The 15,818-nt window shown below is 43.1% G+C and overlaps 1 protein-coding gene across 1 annotated transcript; it reads left to right on the top strand.

The window, feature by feature from the left end:
- The first annotated feature begins 2,962 nt into the window (after window positions 1-2,962).
- Window positions 2,963-15,748, top strand: Aph1b (aph-1B gamma-secretase subunit). The gene is made up of 6 exons (XM_076925380.1): window positions 2,963-3,160; window positions 4,339-4,509; window positions 7,507-7,577; window positions 8,533-8,655; window positions 12,547-12,674; window positions 15,206-15,748. The coding sequence occupies exons 1-6, from the start codon at window positions 3,048-3,050 to the stop codon at window positions 15,371-15,373; spliced, it is 774 nt and encodes a 257-aa protein (XP_076781495.1). The 5' UTR covers window positions 2,963-3,047; the 3' UTR covers window positions 15,374-15,748.
- The last annotated feature ends 70 nt before the right edge of the window (window positions 15,749-15,818 follow it).

The raw sequence follows: 15,818 nt of genomic DNA, 5'->3' as shown, positions 1-15,818 counted from the left end.
TCTTCTTGAGGCAGCAGAGGGGGAAGAGCATCAGTGGAGGATAAGACTTTGTCTTATGACATTTTATGGTTGCTGTGTAATAAATGTTTACTTATCTAAGTCACTATGCTACTGTAACTGACCTGCCTTCTGTGATCCTCTGAGACCAGAACCTGCAGTTTCTAGCACTTAGCACCTCATCCTAAAAACAGCAAAGGATTAAGTAAATAGTTTTTGTACTATCTCAGCAGGAACTGCTGGGCTCTAACTTATGCCTGCTAGCCTGAAGTCACGGGAAGAAAAGACACTTAAAGAAGTGATCATAGAATGTATTACTAAGTGTAAAAAAGTTTCCTATGAAAGCTAAGGGGAAAAGCAGAAAGATCCTAAGTGGGGGAAAGGAAAAAGTTCTAGTAAGGGAAAAAAATTCTTCTAGGTGGAGGAAAAGGAAAGGAAGGGACAAATCTCTCTCTCTGTCCTCAGTACTTATACATCTTTCAGAATACATGATCACATGTTACAAAGTTCATCACAAGTTCACACCAAAAATCAAATCATAAGTTGAAACAGAAGTTTACAACAGAGAACGTTTACATGCATATCCATTGGGAGTAATTATCTGGCTAAACATCCATCACCTGTCTAGCTCCACAGGTTCACTGAAGGTTTAAAACTATAACTAAGAAATGAGTGAAGTTTTGTATAAATAAACCCAGGCAATATTTATCCTCTGCCCTAGCACCTATAGCAAATCATTAGTTCTCTTTTTATGACCTTTGGGTAATTGTTTTACAATCTCTTGTAATGTGTTCTGAGTAGGCGAAAGTCTGGTTACTATCTAAGAGCAATTAAATGGTGACACTTGGGAGACTGGCAGAGTTCTCATTGAAGTTTTGACTATCAGAAAAGGACCTAATAGCAGTCTCGTTATAAAAGAGCTTAATAATCATTGATATAATTTTAGAAATTCTTATAGGTTCATCATTAAGACTTAAGAAGTCACCTATTTGTCTATATAGCATCACTACAAGACAGTACATCTTCGTGGATCTGCAGAGATCTGCTCCAAAGGGGTGTGCTATTGCTTAGCGATTGTTATATATGTTTAATAATAATAGGAAAAGCATATTAATAGTAGGAATCTTTCCTAAAATGAATCCCTTACAGCCTTGTTGAATAAGGGCACACCTGTCACAGATTATATAATAATCCAAGGCAAGCTATTTCAGGATGATCACCTGCTAGTTATTAGCTTGTCCCATTATGGCTCCTGACATTCTATACCTTAGTTTAGTTTCTTCTGAGTACTGGGAAATAACAAAGACTTTTTCCTCTGGAAGTTTACATTTAAACTGAAAGACAGACGAGACAGTGAAATGGACTTGTGATTGGGTGTATAGCAAAGCAGTGTTACTGTTGCTATAAGGATGTCCAAGAAAACCACAGCTCTCATTTCAAAATTGTTTATTCAGGAGCCAAATTTGAGTGATCTTGGCCCGGGGACACAGTATTTGGGGTAGCTCCAAATACTGTGTCCCAACATGGAAATGGGTACATGAAGTTTTTATAGTTACAGAACAAAAGAAAGTAATAAATCAAGGCCCCTTTCAGATGCATTAGTGGAAATTTCAGGTAAGTGAATCAGAGCAGAGCTGGGAAATCTCTGCTACAGGTCTCAGATGCTGCAACCCGATGACATCCTTAGCTTTTGGGTTGGTGGAGGCTAGTAGTTAATATGAAGAAAAAAAACTGTCATGTGATAGTCACAAGGGCATTAGAACAGATGCAGACAATGAATATCCATAAAAGAGGCTAGATAGCCCAAGATAATTTGGCTCTGTATCTACATTTCAACTCTCCACAAACATGAAGTTGCAATTAGTCAACGTCAACCTTGTAGAATCTTTAACATAGCTGTGGCTGTTTGTTCTGAAATTTAAGTTCAGATATGGTTAGAGAATGCCTTAAAAAACAACTTACGTTTTTGAAGATAAGGGGTTAGTGGCAAGGAAAGCAGCTTGTCAGAACAATTCATCAGTATTTCATTATTCCTTTTCCACAGGGAATGACTCCATCACCTGGGTCATACCAACCCAGTCTGGATTTTTACAGAGGATGGGAGCACCCCCGCCCTGCAACTATGCACGTAGGAAAAATACTTTAAAAAGAACCGTGCCCCTGTCCCGCTGTTTACTTCAGTTGACCTTCAGCACAAAAGTGGGCTGGTGATCGCCCTTAGACTACCTCACAGTTGGCCAGCCCCAGTGACAATGTGTACCCATGGGCAAGAGGGCTGGGGCACATCTTTGTCTTTAGTGAGCCACACTTTGGATTAAGGATCTACAGCACTGGCAAGTCTGAGGCTTGGTGTGGCTCATGGCCTCTCGGGAGGTCTAGGCACCCGCCCAGTTCAGCAGTTCAACATTCGCTGCCCCAAGAAACCTAGAGAAGAAACCTTGAAGAAACCCTTCAAGCACCCGGAGTGCCCAGCTCCTCAAAGCCCCGCCCCCCAGTCTGACAGCACGTGAAGTCCCAGGAGGCCGTGATGCTGCTCACCCTGCTCACACCGAACCCTGCCAGACTGACCACTTGGGAAGTGCACTGCCATTCACTCTCTCAGTGCCTGGAGCAACCCCTGGAACTATCTCCCGAGCTCCGCCTGGATACCCTCTACGATGGACCTGGACCGTTGAGCACTACGAGCTCTATTTTTCGAGCTCCGCCCCCACCCAGTCCTGCCGTGTTGCGGAGCACCTCTAGGAGCGGCTTCCTGCCCTCTGCACAGACAAGTCTCAGAGCATCCCTCCGTTCTTCCTCACGAGCTCCGCCCCGCCCTCTGCTCTGACTAGAGGTACAGCACACCAAGGCGGTGTCCTGCACCGCCCCCAGGCTCTGATTGGTCAAAAACGCCCCGAGGTCCCGCCTCTCGTACGCCCCGCCCTCCGCTCCGAAAGGCCTCCGCGTACCTCGAGGCCCCGCCTCCCGGGCTCTGCTCCTCCCACTTCTCTGTCTGAGCCGGGAGCATCTGGGTCCGCTCAGGTCTCCCCGGACTGGCTTCTGGGGGTGCCATGACCCTGCCGGTGTTCTTCGGTTGCGCCTTCATCGCCTTCGGGCCCGCGTTCGCTCTCTACCTCTTCACCATCGCCACCGACCCTCTGCGCGTCATCTTCCTCATCGCCGGGTGAGGTTGAGCGGAGTCCCGAACGCCGCGGGTTTCCTCCCTCTCCTGGGTTCCCACGACCCCGCGATCCCCCATCTCCCAGCGTCTCTAGCTTGTGGGACTGTCCAGGGCTGAGAGGAGCGGGGAGTGGGGGTGGGGGACCTCAGGCTGAGCAGGCGGGCCCTGCGGGTCTTGGCTTCTGTGGATTAAAATGGGAACAAGTAGATACATTCGTGTATGGAGCCTTTGTCTTTCCGTAGGAATCTCTCATTTCACCCAGTGCTCAGGGGCATCACTCTCTGTCATTAAAGTCACCTGGGGATCAGTTGTCCACCCTCTCAGCCCCCATTCTTGGACTCAGAATGCCTGTGAGGGGTTTGGGCTCAGATTTTTCTTGTAGGCCTTTGGGTAATTAATGGCTGGGGTGTTGCCAAAAGTGGAATCCACGGGAAACGCTGCAACACCTACCTGACCAGGCATGTCCCTGAGAACTGGGTAGATATTGAACTCTGCTGGTGAATGTGGTCTCTTTTCACCTGCTGAGACAGTTTCTGGGACTTGGCATCCAAGCAGCTCACTAGCTAGGCCAGGGACCCCAGCCTTTCTGAGCACCTTCTTGCCTGTACTGTCGTGCTCCTTCGCTATTGTCATTAAAAACCAATAGAGTCTGTTGAACCGAAAGCTTGTAAAGCTTGCTGTGTCCTTAAAGTCCACAGAGAGGTTGTAAGAACCAGGCCTGGAAAACTACAAGACCAAGGCACGGGTTTGCAAGTTCTGAATTTTCCATGGTGCACACAGTAAAAACAGGTTTAGATATTTGCTTACTTACCTTTGCAGACATCTAAGCTGTTAGATTCGTATTTTCTAGTGAGTTTTGAGGAGGTGAACATTGTAACAGCCACTGGTTGTATATTTCTGTGGCATACCAACGAGGCAAAACATCACTTAAGAAAAATAGTAACTAACTTCCTTTTTGGAGATAGTGTCCTAGTGTGCACACGACAGAGTCACAAAATCGTTGACTGTTGAGTTCCTCTTGAACTATTTTTGTCACTAGGAGAAAGATGAGCCATTAATAAGTAAATGCTGATTCAGAACACCACTTCAAGGGCTTCTTTCGTAATTTAAAAAAAAAAAAAATCAAGATATTTGTTTCCTGTGCTTCTGTTAACTTGTGACTTTTGTCTTCTATGTTCCAGTGCTTTCTTCTGGTTAGTGTCTCTTCTGCTTTCATCCGTCTTCTGGTTCCTAGTGAGAGTCATTACTGACAACAGAGATGGACCAGTACAGAATTACCTGCTCATCTTCGGAGTGTTGCTCTCTGTCTGTATCCAAGAGCTTTTCAGGCTCGCATATTATAGGCTGTTAAAGTAAGTTAAGTGCTTGCTTTATTTTCCCACTTAAACGTGAATGACGATTTGGTGGTTGCTGCATTTCTAGCCTGAAAATTTTGAGTATTTAAATTTATGACCTGGTTGCCTGCCTGCCTGCCCTCCTGCTCCCTTACTCCTTTGTCTTTCCCTCCTTCTTTTCCTTCCTCCCGAAAGTGTTTCTTGAGAATTTTCCCAGTGCCAGACACCTTGTAGAAACTGAGGTACAAAGGTGGTTAAGAGACAGAAGCCCTGGCGCTGTACACCTTAATCCTTGGAGGCAGGCAGATCTCTGTGAGTTTGAGGCTAGCCTGGTCTACAAAGCAAGTTACTTGACACCCACAGAGTATAGTGAGACCTCTCTTAAAAAAACAAAAACCAGAGAGGTTTAGACATGTTTTCTAAATAACTCAGCCTCACAGTGTACCAACAGATAAACTAACAGCTAAGTGAAATAAAAATGTGGGCATGGTGGGACACACCTGTACTCTTAGCTCTCCAACAATAGTGAGGCCAGCCAGTGACACGAGACCAGCTCAAAAACCAAGCAAACAAACAAAAAGAAAAACCTCAACTATCTTAAATACATAAATCCAGAAGTGGAGTCAACTTCCTCATGCTGTGTAGCAGTTTCGAGAGAGGAAACGTTGCAGCACTGACAGTTCTCTGTTAGCATTAGGGAGTGAGAAGACACAAAACACGAAGTTATAGGTGGGATGGCTCATCTGTCTGCTTAAGTCTAAATTCTGCTACATTTGTGAAGCTTCCCGGGAGGAAAAAAAAAGTTCCGAATTTGCAGTATATAATTTGTGAAACTATTGATAAATCGTTTTCTTCTTGCTTGTTTCTTTAAGATAGCATCTCCCTATGTGACTCTGACTGGCCTGGAGCTTACTATATAAGCCAGCCTGGCCTTGAACTCACAGAGATCCAACCACCTGTCTCTCAAGTGCTAGGATTAAAGGGGTACTCTACCACCTAGATTGTCTATTCTTTTTTTGTGTGTATATGTGAGAGTGAGATTATCAAGGGTTCTGTATAGAAATACACCATTTGAGGGGTTTTTGGTGTTTTGTTTTATTTGGCTTTATTTTATTCTGAAACAGGGTCTCCTGTATCCTCACATGGCCTCCAATTCAGTATATAATTGAGAATGGCCTCGAACTTCTGACCTTGCTGGAATTTCAGACATGGGCCATCATGCCTAGAAACTTAGTATCTTCTGACTGCAGTACCACAATGTGTCCAGTAGAGAAAAACAACTTACACAAAACAGAAATTCTCCCGAAGTATTGATTAAACTGCACTGGTGAATTTGTTGATATAGATTATTACTATTGTATAAGGTTTAACTAACATTTAAAAGAATTCCTTGAAAGGTAGGTTTACTTTATTAAGAAAACTGTATGGTTTAATTGGTTTCTGTTTCAGAGACAGTCACGTAAGTATCTGGATCACATCCTTCCTCCTAAATGGTGCTTCCAAATGGACAACACTGAAATAGCAAATTGTTCTTTTTGATTCTAGAAAAGCAGAGGAAAATATATATATATATATATATATATATATATATATATATATATATATATATATTTCTATGTCATCAGAACAATGATTAATAAATCATTGATATTTATGCAGTATTTCTGTATTTTCGTAATAGACCAACAATAATAAGTACTTGTTCCTTGATATTTGAATTTTTATTTTATGTTGGCTTTTTGAGTAGGTTACCACTGCATAGACCAGTTTAGCTTTAAACATGCGGTAGTTCTCTTACTTCAGCCTCCCAAGTGCTCCACCTGCAAACCTGAGTCCCACACCTGGCTCCCTTAAAGTTTAAATTCACACAAAGGTTGGGAAATAAGTATACTCTGTTTGACGTGTCTGTTCTTAGAATTCATATCACCTCCTTTTGTTTCAGCACTAACTGACAGGTCATTCCAAAATATTGGTTCTTTTGCTACTTTAGTATATATACTTTACAGTAAATATCATTTGAAAATCCTTTCAGTTGGCTTTTAAATGGTCACAGAGCTTCTGGACAACAGACAGTAGTAGTATGTCTGCCTGGTGAAGCAGGGAGCAGAGGCAGATTGTTAGTATATTTGTGAATTGGCTGTAACAGAAGTGTGGATATGATCACTCTGGATTAGTTTCTTACTGAGAAGTATTTATTTTTCATTTAAATACTTATATCCTATTTTAAAGGCAGCATTTTATCACATAGCATATTGGAAAAATATCAGACTGCATTTCTCCTGAAGCTTAACTGGGAATATGAGTCAAATATGTAAAATAATTTAAATCATAAGATTACAGTATGATTAAGTAACAATATGAGACATTGATCGCTCAGCATATCAGTTATTATAATAAATTGCTATGGGAAGGAGTGGGACAAGCTAGGGGGCAGGCTGCAGGTGTTGCTCAGTGATAACTCCTGTACTTAGCATGTGTGAGGCATGGGCTTAGTTACCACCCCTCCCCCAAAAAAAATGCTACAGAAAGGGTGGGAAGGATTTTGGTTCTTTGGACTGGAAAATAAAAGGTAGGCTGGGAGAATATAGCCACAGTGGAAAATATAACAGGATCTCCAAGAAATTGGAGATAAAGACATAAGAGTTTGAGAGGAAGAAAATTCAAAGTGGTAGATCCCTCAGGATAATGAGAAGTATTTACTAATCTCAGAAATTAAAACTATTGCTATTAATACCATTGAGTTTAATTCCATTGGTTTATAACAAATATTTTAAATGTTTCCTCTTATGGAAACCTCAGCTAGAAGAGGTGAGTATAAATCTCCTTCGACTTAAGTTATCAAAAAATGTGCTGGGTTTCAGGTAAGTGGACTCTGGAATGAGAGTGTAACCTGATCAGAAGCCTCATGAATATCTAGTTTTGAAGGGTCCTTTGACCTGCCTCATGTACCGGTTGGTAAAAAGCTAAAAAACAAAACAAAACATAAATTTTTTTAAAAAGCTATTTTTCTTTCAGAAAAGCCAATGAGGGTTTGAAAAGCATAAACCCTGAGGAGACAGCGCCCTCCATGCGACTGTTGGCCTATGGTGAGTTAGACCCTGTGGTATCATGAAGAAAAATAATAGAAGAGCTGGAGAGATGGCTCAGCAGTTAAGAGCACCTACTGCTCTTGCAGAGGACCTGAATTCAGTGCCCAGCACCCACACAGTGACTCACAACCATCTGTAACCCTAGCTCTAGGGGATCCAACACCTGCAGAGCCTGCACATGGTACACATAAACTCATGCAGGCACCAGTATGCATGTCTATATACACACACACACACACGCACATGTAACATACACACATGCACACGTAACACACAGATGGACACACACATGCATGGGCACATGCATGCTTCCACATGGTACATATAAACTCATGCAAGCACCAGTGTGCATGTCTACATACACATACACACACACATGTAAGCACAGAGACACACATGTAACACACACAGACACACACAGACATATATATGTACATGTAGCACAGACACACACACACACACTCACACACACACAGACACACACACATGCATGCACGCACACTTACTGGATCTAGGTCTCTATGTAAAGTTAGCGCAGTCTGGCCTGGGGATCTCACCTTGCCAACAATTACTCCCTCCCAGTTTGGCTACAATAAATCAAAGCCAGGGCCTCCAGCACATAGCCCCCTCTTCCTCTTTACTGTCTTCTGTGCCTCTCCCTTGTTCATTTATCTATCCACTCTCTCAGAGCTTCCCAGAGCTGGCTGGCCGATGCTTCAGCAACAGCAGGTTTTGCTTCTTTTCCTTCTTCCTTCCAGGCCAAAGAACCACACCCTCCTCACCTTTCCAGCAACACTTTCTCTTCTGCTGTGGTAGCCAAGCCATGCCTAACATGTGCTGAGAAAGTGGACCTGTCCCCTGCAGGGAAACAGTATTGCCCAATGCTTGCAAATGAGATTTGAATGGAACTCATAACAGGAAAAGGTTCACCAGTGGTTTTCTTCCTCTTTAGTTTCTGGCTTGGGCTTTGGAATCATGAGTGGAGTGTTTTCCTTTGTGAACATCCTGTCTAACTCCTTGGGGCCAGGCACAGTGGGCATTCACGGCGATTCTCCTCAGTTCTTCCTTAACTCAGGTATGTGTCACAGCTGTGCGTGTTCAGGGTCCTGCTCTAGAGGACCATCTGCATTGCATGCGTTGCAGATGCGTTGGCTTCAGAATTCAAGTGAATGATGATTTATGTTAAGCCTTTTAAAAGCAAGATATTCTTATGAAGGACCTGGAAGTGGGAACAGGGGGTTGACCTGAGTGCTTTGGATTATTACAGGAATTTATCTTACATAAGAATTATATACGTGTGTGTGTCGCATACACACACACACACACACACACACACACACACATATATATATATATATATATATATATATATATATATATATATATTAGTTGAAACATTAGCAACTAACTTTCATGAGATATATTCTCTTTGTTTGGGGATTTTCATATTTATTTTTAACATAAGCCTGTAAGCCCCTGTTTTTTCTTCTCGTTCAGTGCTAGGGACTCAGTATAAGACCCCCTAGCCATAAATTTTAATCTTTTATTTATCTATAACTTATTGCTATTTACAGATAGGCAGTATGATATGATCTTTGAATTCAGAATGAAAATTAGTAAATAAATTAATCTTTCTATGCAAAGAGGCATTAAAAATGACCAACTCTTTTCAGATTGCTTTTCATTCTGTAGCTACAAGTTACAGTACAATGATAACAAGTTTGTTTTATACTCAGAATATTATTTTATGTCCAGATCAGTAGCAGTTTTGTCATTGAAATAAGGGAACTCACATATCTATTTCTTTTAATTAAATCAATGTTCACACCCAGGCTAAAGCTCAGTAAGGAGGTTACCTAATCTTTAGGGGAATACGACCAAAAAATAGCTTCAGTAACTTTTTAAGAGAATCAAAAGTTTATACAGAGAGATGACCAATTTTAAAAGCTGCAGTAGCTCAGAGCCATCTGTTGATCATGCTGTCCCTGAGCGCGGTGACAGTGCTCCACCATTCTCTGTTTCCTTGTTAGTTCAAATCTTAGCATTTCCTGTGGCTATCAGTGCTGTCGGCCTCTCAAGTGAATCCATTCTCCATGCAGGCAGCAAGTTAACCTTCCCTGTCTGAACGGTCTTTGACTTTGTGAGGCCTATAGCATACAGGTCAGACCTTTTCACTCCAGCTCGGAGTTAAGGGAAAGTGTGGTAATAGGTCATAGTTAACGTTGCCTCCCACAGAGCAGATTACCTTTGTAAATATTTCTAAACTGGAATACTTGTGACATGAATTTTAATGACCATAATGCTGATTTGTTAAAAAAAAAAAAAAAAAAAAAAAAAAGAATCAAATGTAGTTTAAATAGCTAAAGTCTGTCCCAGCTTCAGTTTTGTGAATTTTCTTCAAGTTGACAGTGTTTAAGGAACACTGTAAAGAATCTTTCCATCCTCCTGCATTGCTGGTTTCTGTCCTCTAGATGGTGCCAATATCCTTCAGTAAACAAATCTGTTTTCAAGGCCAGCTTAAATCAGTGCCTTGGGAAAGTAGATTTGTTCCTGAAATGGTAATTAGTGTAAGTAAGGAGTGCGGGGTTGTTAATTGGCACCTCTATCTGTGCCAGTGGTGTTAATAATACATATATTGTATGATACCTGTATATACATGGATTTTTATGTTACAGACAGGCAAAGTTTATGAAATGTGCATGCTAGTCCCTTGTTATCTGTGGAGCAGGCCAGCAGTAAGTTAGACGCTGCCACTTCCCATAAGTTTGGTAGAGAAGGAAGTATATGGTGACAGCAAAGTCCTTTGCCTTTGTCATATGTACCCCAACTGTGAATGACTGATATGACTACTGTTTAACGCCCACCCCCCACCCCAGTTGTGTGCTAAATGACAGAAGCAAAAGCTGAGGGTATCTTGTTTATGGCCGTCCCCAGAGCCTCTTGGAGACCTTTGTTACAGGATGGCGCTTAAAAATATTTCCTGAAAAATAAACACTAGTTACGGTCTATGGAAGAAGTGCCATTTGAATAGAAACTTACTTAAAGATGATTAATACCAAGGCCGTAAAGGAAGGGGCTGCAGGGAGGGATGTTCCAAGTCGAAGGAAGAGGCCCCACAGGCCTCAATTTTCAGTTCTTTCAGAAAGGACAGAAGGAATGACCAAAAGCTGGGCATGACGGTATATATACTTTTAATCCTGGGACTTGGAGATGGCGGAAGCAGAGGCAGATGGATCAGGGCCAGTGGGAGTACGGAGGATACTTGTCTGAAGCCTGCAGGATAACACTGTTTTGAATAAGAACAGGATGAAAAATGTCACCGGGAAGAGCTCTAGGAGCTAAGCCTGGGAGCACATGTAGCCGATCGTAGTACTCATGGCAATGCCCAGAGACAAGGGCAAGCAGAGGCTGCCAGCCAGATGCCAAATGCCTGTGGTCGTGATTCCCCTTGTTTCTTGATTGACATCTAGAAACACTTTAGGATTTAAAAAGAATTCTCATTGTGTCAGATTTTGCCTTGATCTTTTTGACTCAGGTATATTGAATAAACTAAATTTAGCTCCGGGCATCTCAAGTGGTCTCAGTATTACACCATTGGCCGACATCTGTCCTCAGGAAGTGTCCTCTTCAGAATGATAGCTGGGCCTGAATTGAATCCTTCTAGTGTGGCCTGCCAGAGCATGACATGAAGACATTGTCACAGAGATGTGACAGCTTACTGTCCTGTAGCCACAACAGTTATGTCTTTTAATATTGTTTTGAGGGCTTCTTACTTCATGTGAATAATACGCAGTTTCATAGTGTGTTTGTTCTCAGTCAGCACCATGTTCTTGAGATAACCCATGCTGTGGGTCATATGCTATAGCTCACTTTGTGAGTACACAGTATTTTACTTCTCCGTTGTGGTAAGTGTGGTCATTCTTTGTTATTGCAGCAATGCTGGTGTAAATATTCTTGTATTTATAAGAATACCTGCTTGTCAGGGCTCTGAAACTTGACCGTGCATCAATTCTCTAGGAAGGCTGTTTAAACTGGCTTTGCTGGGCTCCTGCCTCATTGCTTCTGATTCATGGGTGGGATGGGTACCAGTAAGTTGCATTGATAACAGGTCCCCGGGCTAGTGATCCCTTGATCTGAGAACCACCTGGGTTGGGGTACAGATAGAGTACACAGTGTAGCTTACACTTCTTGCTGGGTTGACACAGATGCAACTATTCTTCAAGGCAATGCCAGGTTGTTCTTCCTTCAAGCAGGGTAGAATGGAACTCTAGCCTGGGATTTTTCTGTCTGGTTGGTTAAAGCTCATGGTCTCTTTATTATGTGGCAGGAAAGGGAAATTTATGTGCTTTTTTTTTCATGTTAAAATGAACAGAATATATGGGACTTGCCTGCCTTAAAGAAAAAAATGTTATTTCAGCACATAGGACACATACACAGGCAGTATCCTAGAGACATGCAGGTGTGGATTCACTGCCAATTGCTCTAAAAAGAATCTTAAGATAATGATAATGACTTTTGATGGGTTTTTAGTCCATTCTCTAAAAATGTTTCTCAAAAGCAATATCTCTTCAATGTGGAAACTTGTTTAGCCAGAGAATGTTTGGTTGAGAAAATTCACTTTAAGTAGGGCTGCAGGCTAAGTGAAAGTAAGCTGTATGGGTTTTATACTAATCTCATCTTATACCTCAGGGAACCTCTTTGAAAACCAAGTCCAAGTTGGGTTTTTGTCAGCCAGACCATATTCTAGAGGAATACCTGCTACAAAGGCTGGACCCGACTTCCTAGAAAGATATCTTCTTTGACAGTTCACTCAGAGTTCCTCTCAAAGCCAGTTCCGGGCACTGGTGGTCAGATTCTGTGGCTGCAGCCAGGGGACCCTCAGAGCTGGTGAACAGTAGTGGGGTCTGGCTGGCTTCGGTGTCTGTTGTCTGCAGGTCTGGCCACTGACTGCTGCCTTGTCTTTCAGCCTTCATGACGCTGGTTATCACCATGCTGCATGTGTTCTGGGGCATTGTGTTTTTTGATGGCTGTGAGAAGAATAAGTGGTACATCCTCCTCACAGTTCTCCTGACACATCTGGTGGTGTCCACTCAGGTGAGTGTTGGCACTGTGCCCTCAGTGCTTGCAGAGTCCAGGTGCAAATGTCTGAGTGGTGGATTCTACCCCAGATGACATACAGGCTCATGGGGACATGAGTACAAACCAGGAAAGCCCTGTAAGTGGACAGTGGGTCCTGCCAGCTTTAGTACAGTGTCACTGTCAATATGGGGTCTGTCTTTTTTAGAGATTTTCCCCATGCCTGTCCTTTAGTGGATGTAAGGTCAAGCCTAAACAGCTGGCTTTGTAGTTGTGTTATGCAGGGTATCTGAAGCAATTTTCTTTCATTACAAATCCCTTAAGATACAAATTTTAGTAAGTTTAAATTGTTACATGAATAATCGTTACATAATCGTTCTTCTGGATGTCGTGAAGCTTTCTTAACCGTTTGTGTTCATGGGTCTTTCCTTATATGTTTAATTTCTGAAGCAGGGAACTGTGAAGTCAGTTGGTGCGAATATTTTGAGTGCTTGATACAAATTACTAGAACATACTCTGTAAGATGGTGTGACCCTTTTCATTTTCTGAGCAGGAGCAGAAGGGTTGGTTCCACTCCTTACTGACATTATAACTGTGCCAGTTCACGAAGTAAAGTTTAAGACACATGTCAGATTTATTTATAAAGCAGTGTGTAATAACTTGGATTTGACTGGTAATATGCCATTCAAATACATGACAGTTATCAAAATGACCCTGCCATGGCCCTGTCTAGACCCTCTGCATATTTTACACACAATATTGAAAAGGTTTCTCTCATGCCAGGGAAAAGGTAAAAAGTAATTTGTATTTTGAGGCAGGATCTCGGTCTGTAGCCCAGGCTCTCCTGATAATCACAAGGTGGATAGACTGGCCTCAAAGTCATGCTGCCTGAGTCTCCACAGTGGCCACGTTTCTTTCTTCAACACTGTTACGATGACCACTCTGTTTAAGAGGAAAAGCCAAAGCCTCACATTTTCTAGATGTGGCTCTAGCCTCCAAACCACCTGCTTCCCTCTCACCATCAGCTCTTAACAGCATCTCCCAGTCATATCACATGGTTTCCAAAACCACGAGAATTAGGGCCAGGCCTCATCAACATACAAAAGTGCTTGCCGGGACAACTTGATAACCTGAGTTTAATCCGTTGAGCACATCATGGAAGGGGAGAACCAACTTTGGAAAGTTCTCTGATCCCCACACGTATGCCTTGGAATGTACACCTGGAGAGGATGGAGAGGCCACCTCAGTAAGGGACAGGCAGGGAGGACTGGGATGAAGGAGCAGTGAGGCAGGAGAAATGAAGGGATCAGGAAACAGTGTCAACAGTGGAGCCATCAATGCCTCCCACAGAGTGGATGAGGCATATGAGAGGAGGAGGAACCAAGAATGTGCTCAAGGTTTTTGACCAGAAATACAAGAGCCAGTCTTGGCATCCTCTTCACAGTGAGCCCGTCAGCAAGCCCTGAGCCCATCCTATCTGCTTTCCGTCTGCGCCACACCTCCCTAACCCACACTCTCCTCCTAACTCATCCAATCCATTTCATGGAGTTTAAAAAATCAAAACCTACCATGATTATCCCAATCTAAACCCTCTATAGGACCCTGCATCACACAGAGTAACACTCGCATGGTTTAGCCACCGGCTTCACAGTTGCCTGACCTCATTTGCTCCTCTATTCCTAAACTGTATCCCTACTGGCTCTAGGTGTCATCTGTGTCCAGCTCTGTCCTCACCTCTGCTCCTCCGATGGCCAGCCTGCACAGGGCTAGTTCATTCCCCTTCTTATCTGTCTCAGGTGAAGTGCCACTTTCTCAGGGCCTCCATCACCCCTTAAGGAGATCACCTTGTTCTCATCCTAGCACTTATCACAACTGTGACTATTGTGTCTTAGCATCAGTCACAATTGGCAGCTAATTTATTTCTTCATTATCCGTTACTTATAAGGATTTAAGTTCCATCAAGGTGAAGCCTGGTCCTCAGTAAGTTCAGTCACAGCGCCTTTTGGCCCTCTGTCGATCATGCTCTGGTGTTGGGGATTGAATTCAGGGCTTCATGCACAATAAAAAGGTGCTCTGACACTGAGCTGTGTTGCTGTTGGTGTTTTATAAGGAATACACTTTTGGAATCCATAGAATTGCACAGCCAAAAACCAATTTCATTTCTTCATGTTCCTTTGAATACTAATGATCCGCATTAAAGAAATCTAGATGTTCCTGTCTTTCTTATAAATTCTTAGAGCCGACTTAACACAGAAGTGGATACAAATTAGGCATCTGCTCCATGTGTTTTCTGTTAAGTATCCCATTAGGTTCTGGCTGACAGCTGTCTTCTGCGTTGCCATTTGAGTCGAGCAAAGTGCAGGTGCACAGACCACTGTCTGCTGAGTACATTGTTGTCCCTGCCTTCCTGACACAGAGATGCATTCATCTCATGTTTGTGAGACAGTGCAGCTGTTGGAAGCGTTGCGTGTTTTCCTCTACGTCTGCTTATTGCACATGTTTAATAAAGCCTGTGCTTTCACTCAAACTGATTTCTTTTTCCCTGGCAGACCTTCCTAAGTCCGCATTATGAGGTGACTCTGGTGGCAGCGTATATAATCATGGTACCCATGGGCGTTTGGGCATTTTATGTTGCTGGAGGCAGCTGCCGAACCTTGAAATTCTGCCTGCTCTGTCAAGACAAGGACTTTCTTCTTTACAACCAGCGATCCAGATAACCTCTGACAGTCAGCACCTGCAAACAGCAGCCTATGTTTTCAGACGAAGCACAAGTGGGCCCTGTTCTGAAAAGACCCCTTTCTCTTGGAACTTGGAAGCAGCAGAGCTGTCTAGCCTGGAACTGTCCTGTGCTTCCCTGCTCAGCCTCTGGAAGAGCTGCAGTGTGGCCTGCAGCCTGGCTGCACATTTGAGGCATCTGGGGAAACAACCACTGATGCTTCTGGGCTTCCCCTCCAGACTTGATTATCCTGGATGTGTGGTACAGCGGAGAGTCACTGGGGTCCAATGGGAAGTCCCGGGGAACACCCAGAGGTTGTTCAGTATTGGGCTCCTAAGCCAACTTCAGCTGAGCAATAAATATCTGAATGTGGTAATCTGGGTACCCCTTGTCCTTTTGTGTACTGATGCCACAGACTCCAGGGCTGTTCTGTCTGTGAATGGATT

Source organism: Arvicanthis niloticus, chromosome 26, assembly GCF_011762505.2.
Source record: "Arvicanthis niloticus isolate mArvNil1 chromosome 26, mArvNil1.pat.X, whole genome shotgun sequence".
Lineage (NCBI taxonomy): Eukaryota > Metazoa > Chordata > Mammalia > Rodentia > Muridae > Arvicanthis > Arvicanthis niloticus.
The sequence above is the reverse complement of the archived record's forward strand: the minus strand, read 5'-3'. Positions and strand labels throughout refer to the sequence as shown.

Coding starts and splice junctions, on each gene's coding strand:
- Aph1b (XM_076925380.1), top strand. CDS start 3,048: ATGACCCTGCCGGTGTTCTTCGGTTGCGCCTTCATCGCCTTCGGGCCC. Junction 4,510..7,506: donor GCATATTATAGGCTGTTAAA/GTAAGTTAAGTG, acceptor TTTTTCTTTCAG/AAAAGCCAATGAGGGTTTGA. Junction 7,578..8,532: donor CATGCGACTGTTGGCCTATG/GTGAGTTAGACC, acceptor CTTCCTCTTTAG/TTTCTGGCTTGGGCTTTGGA.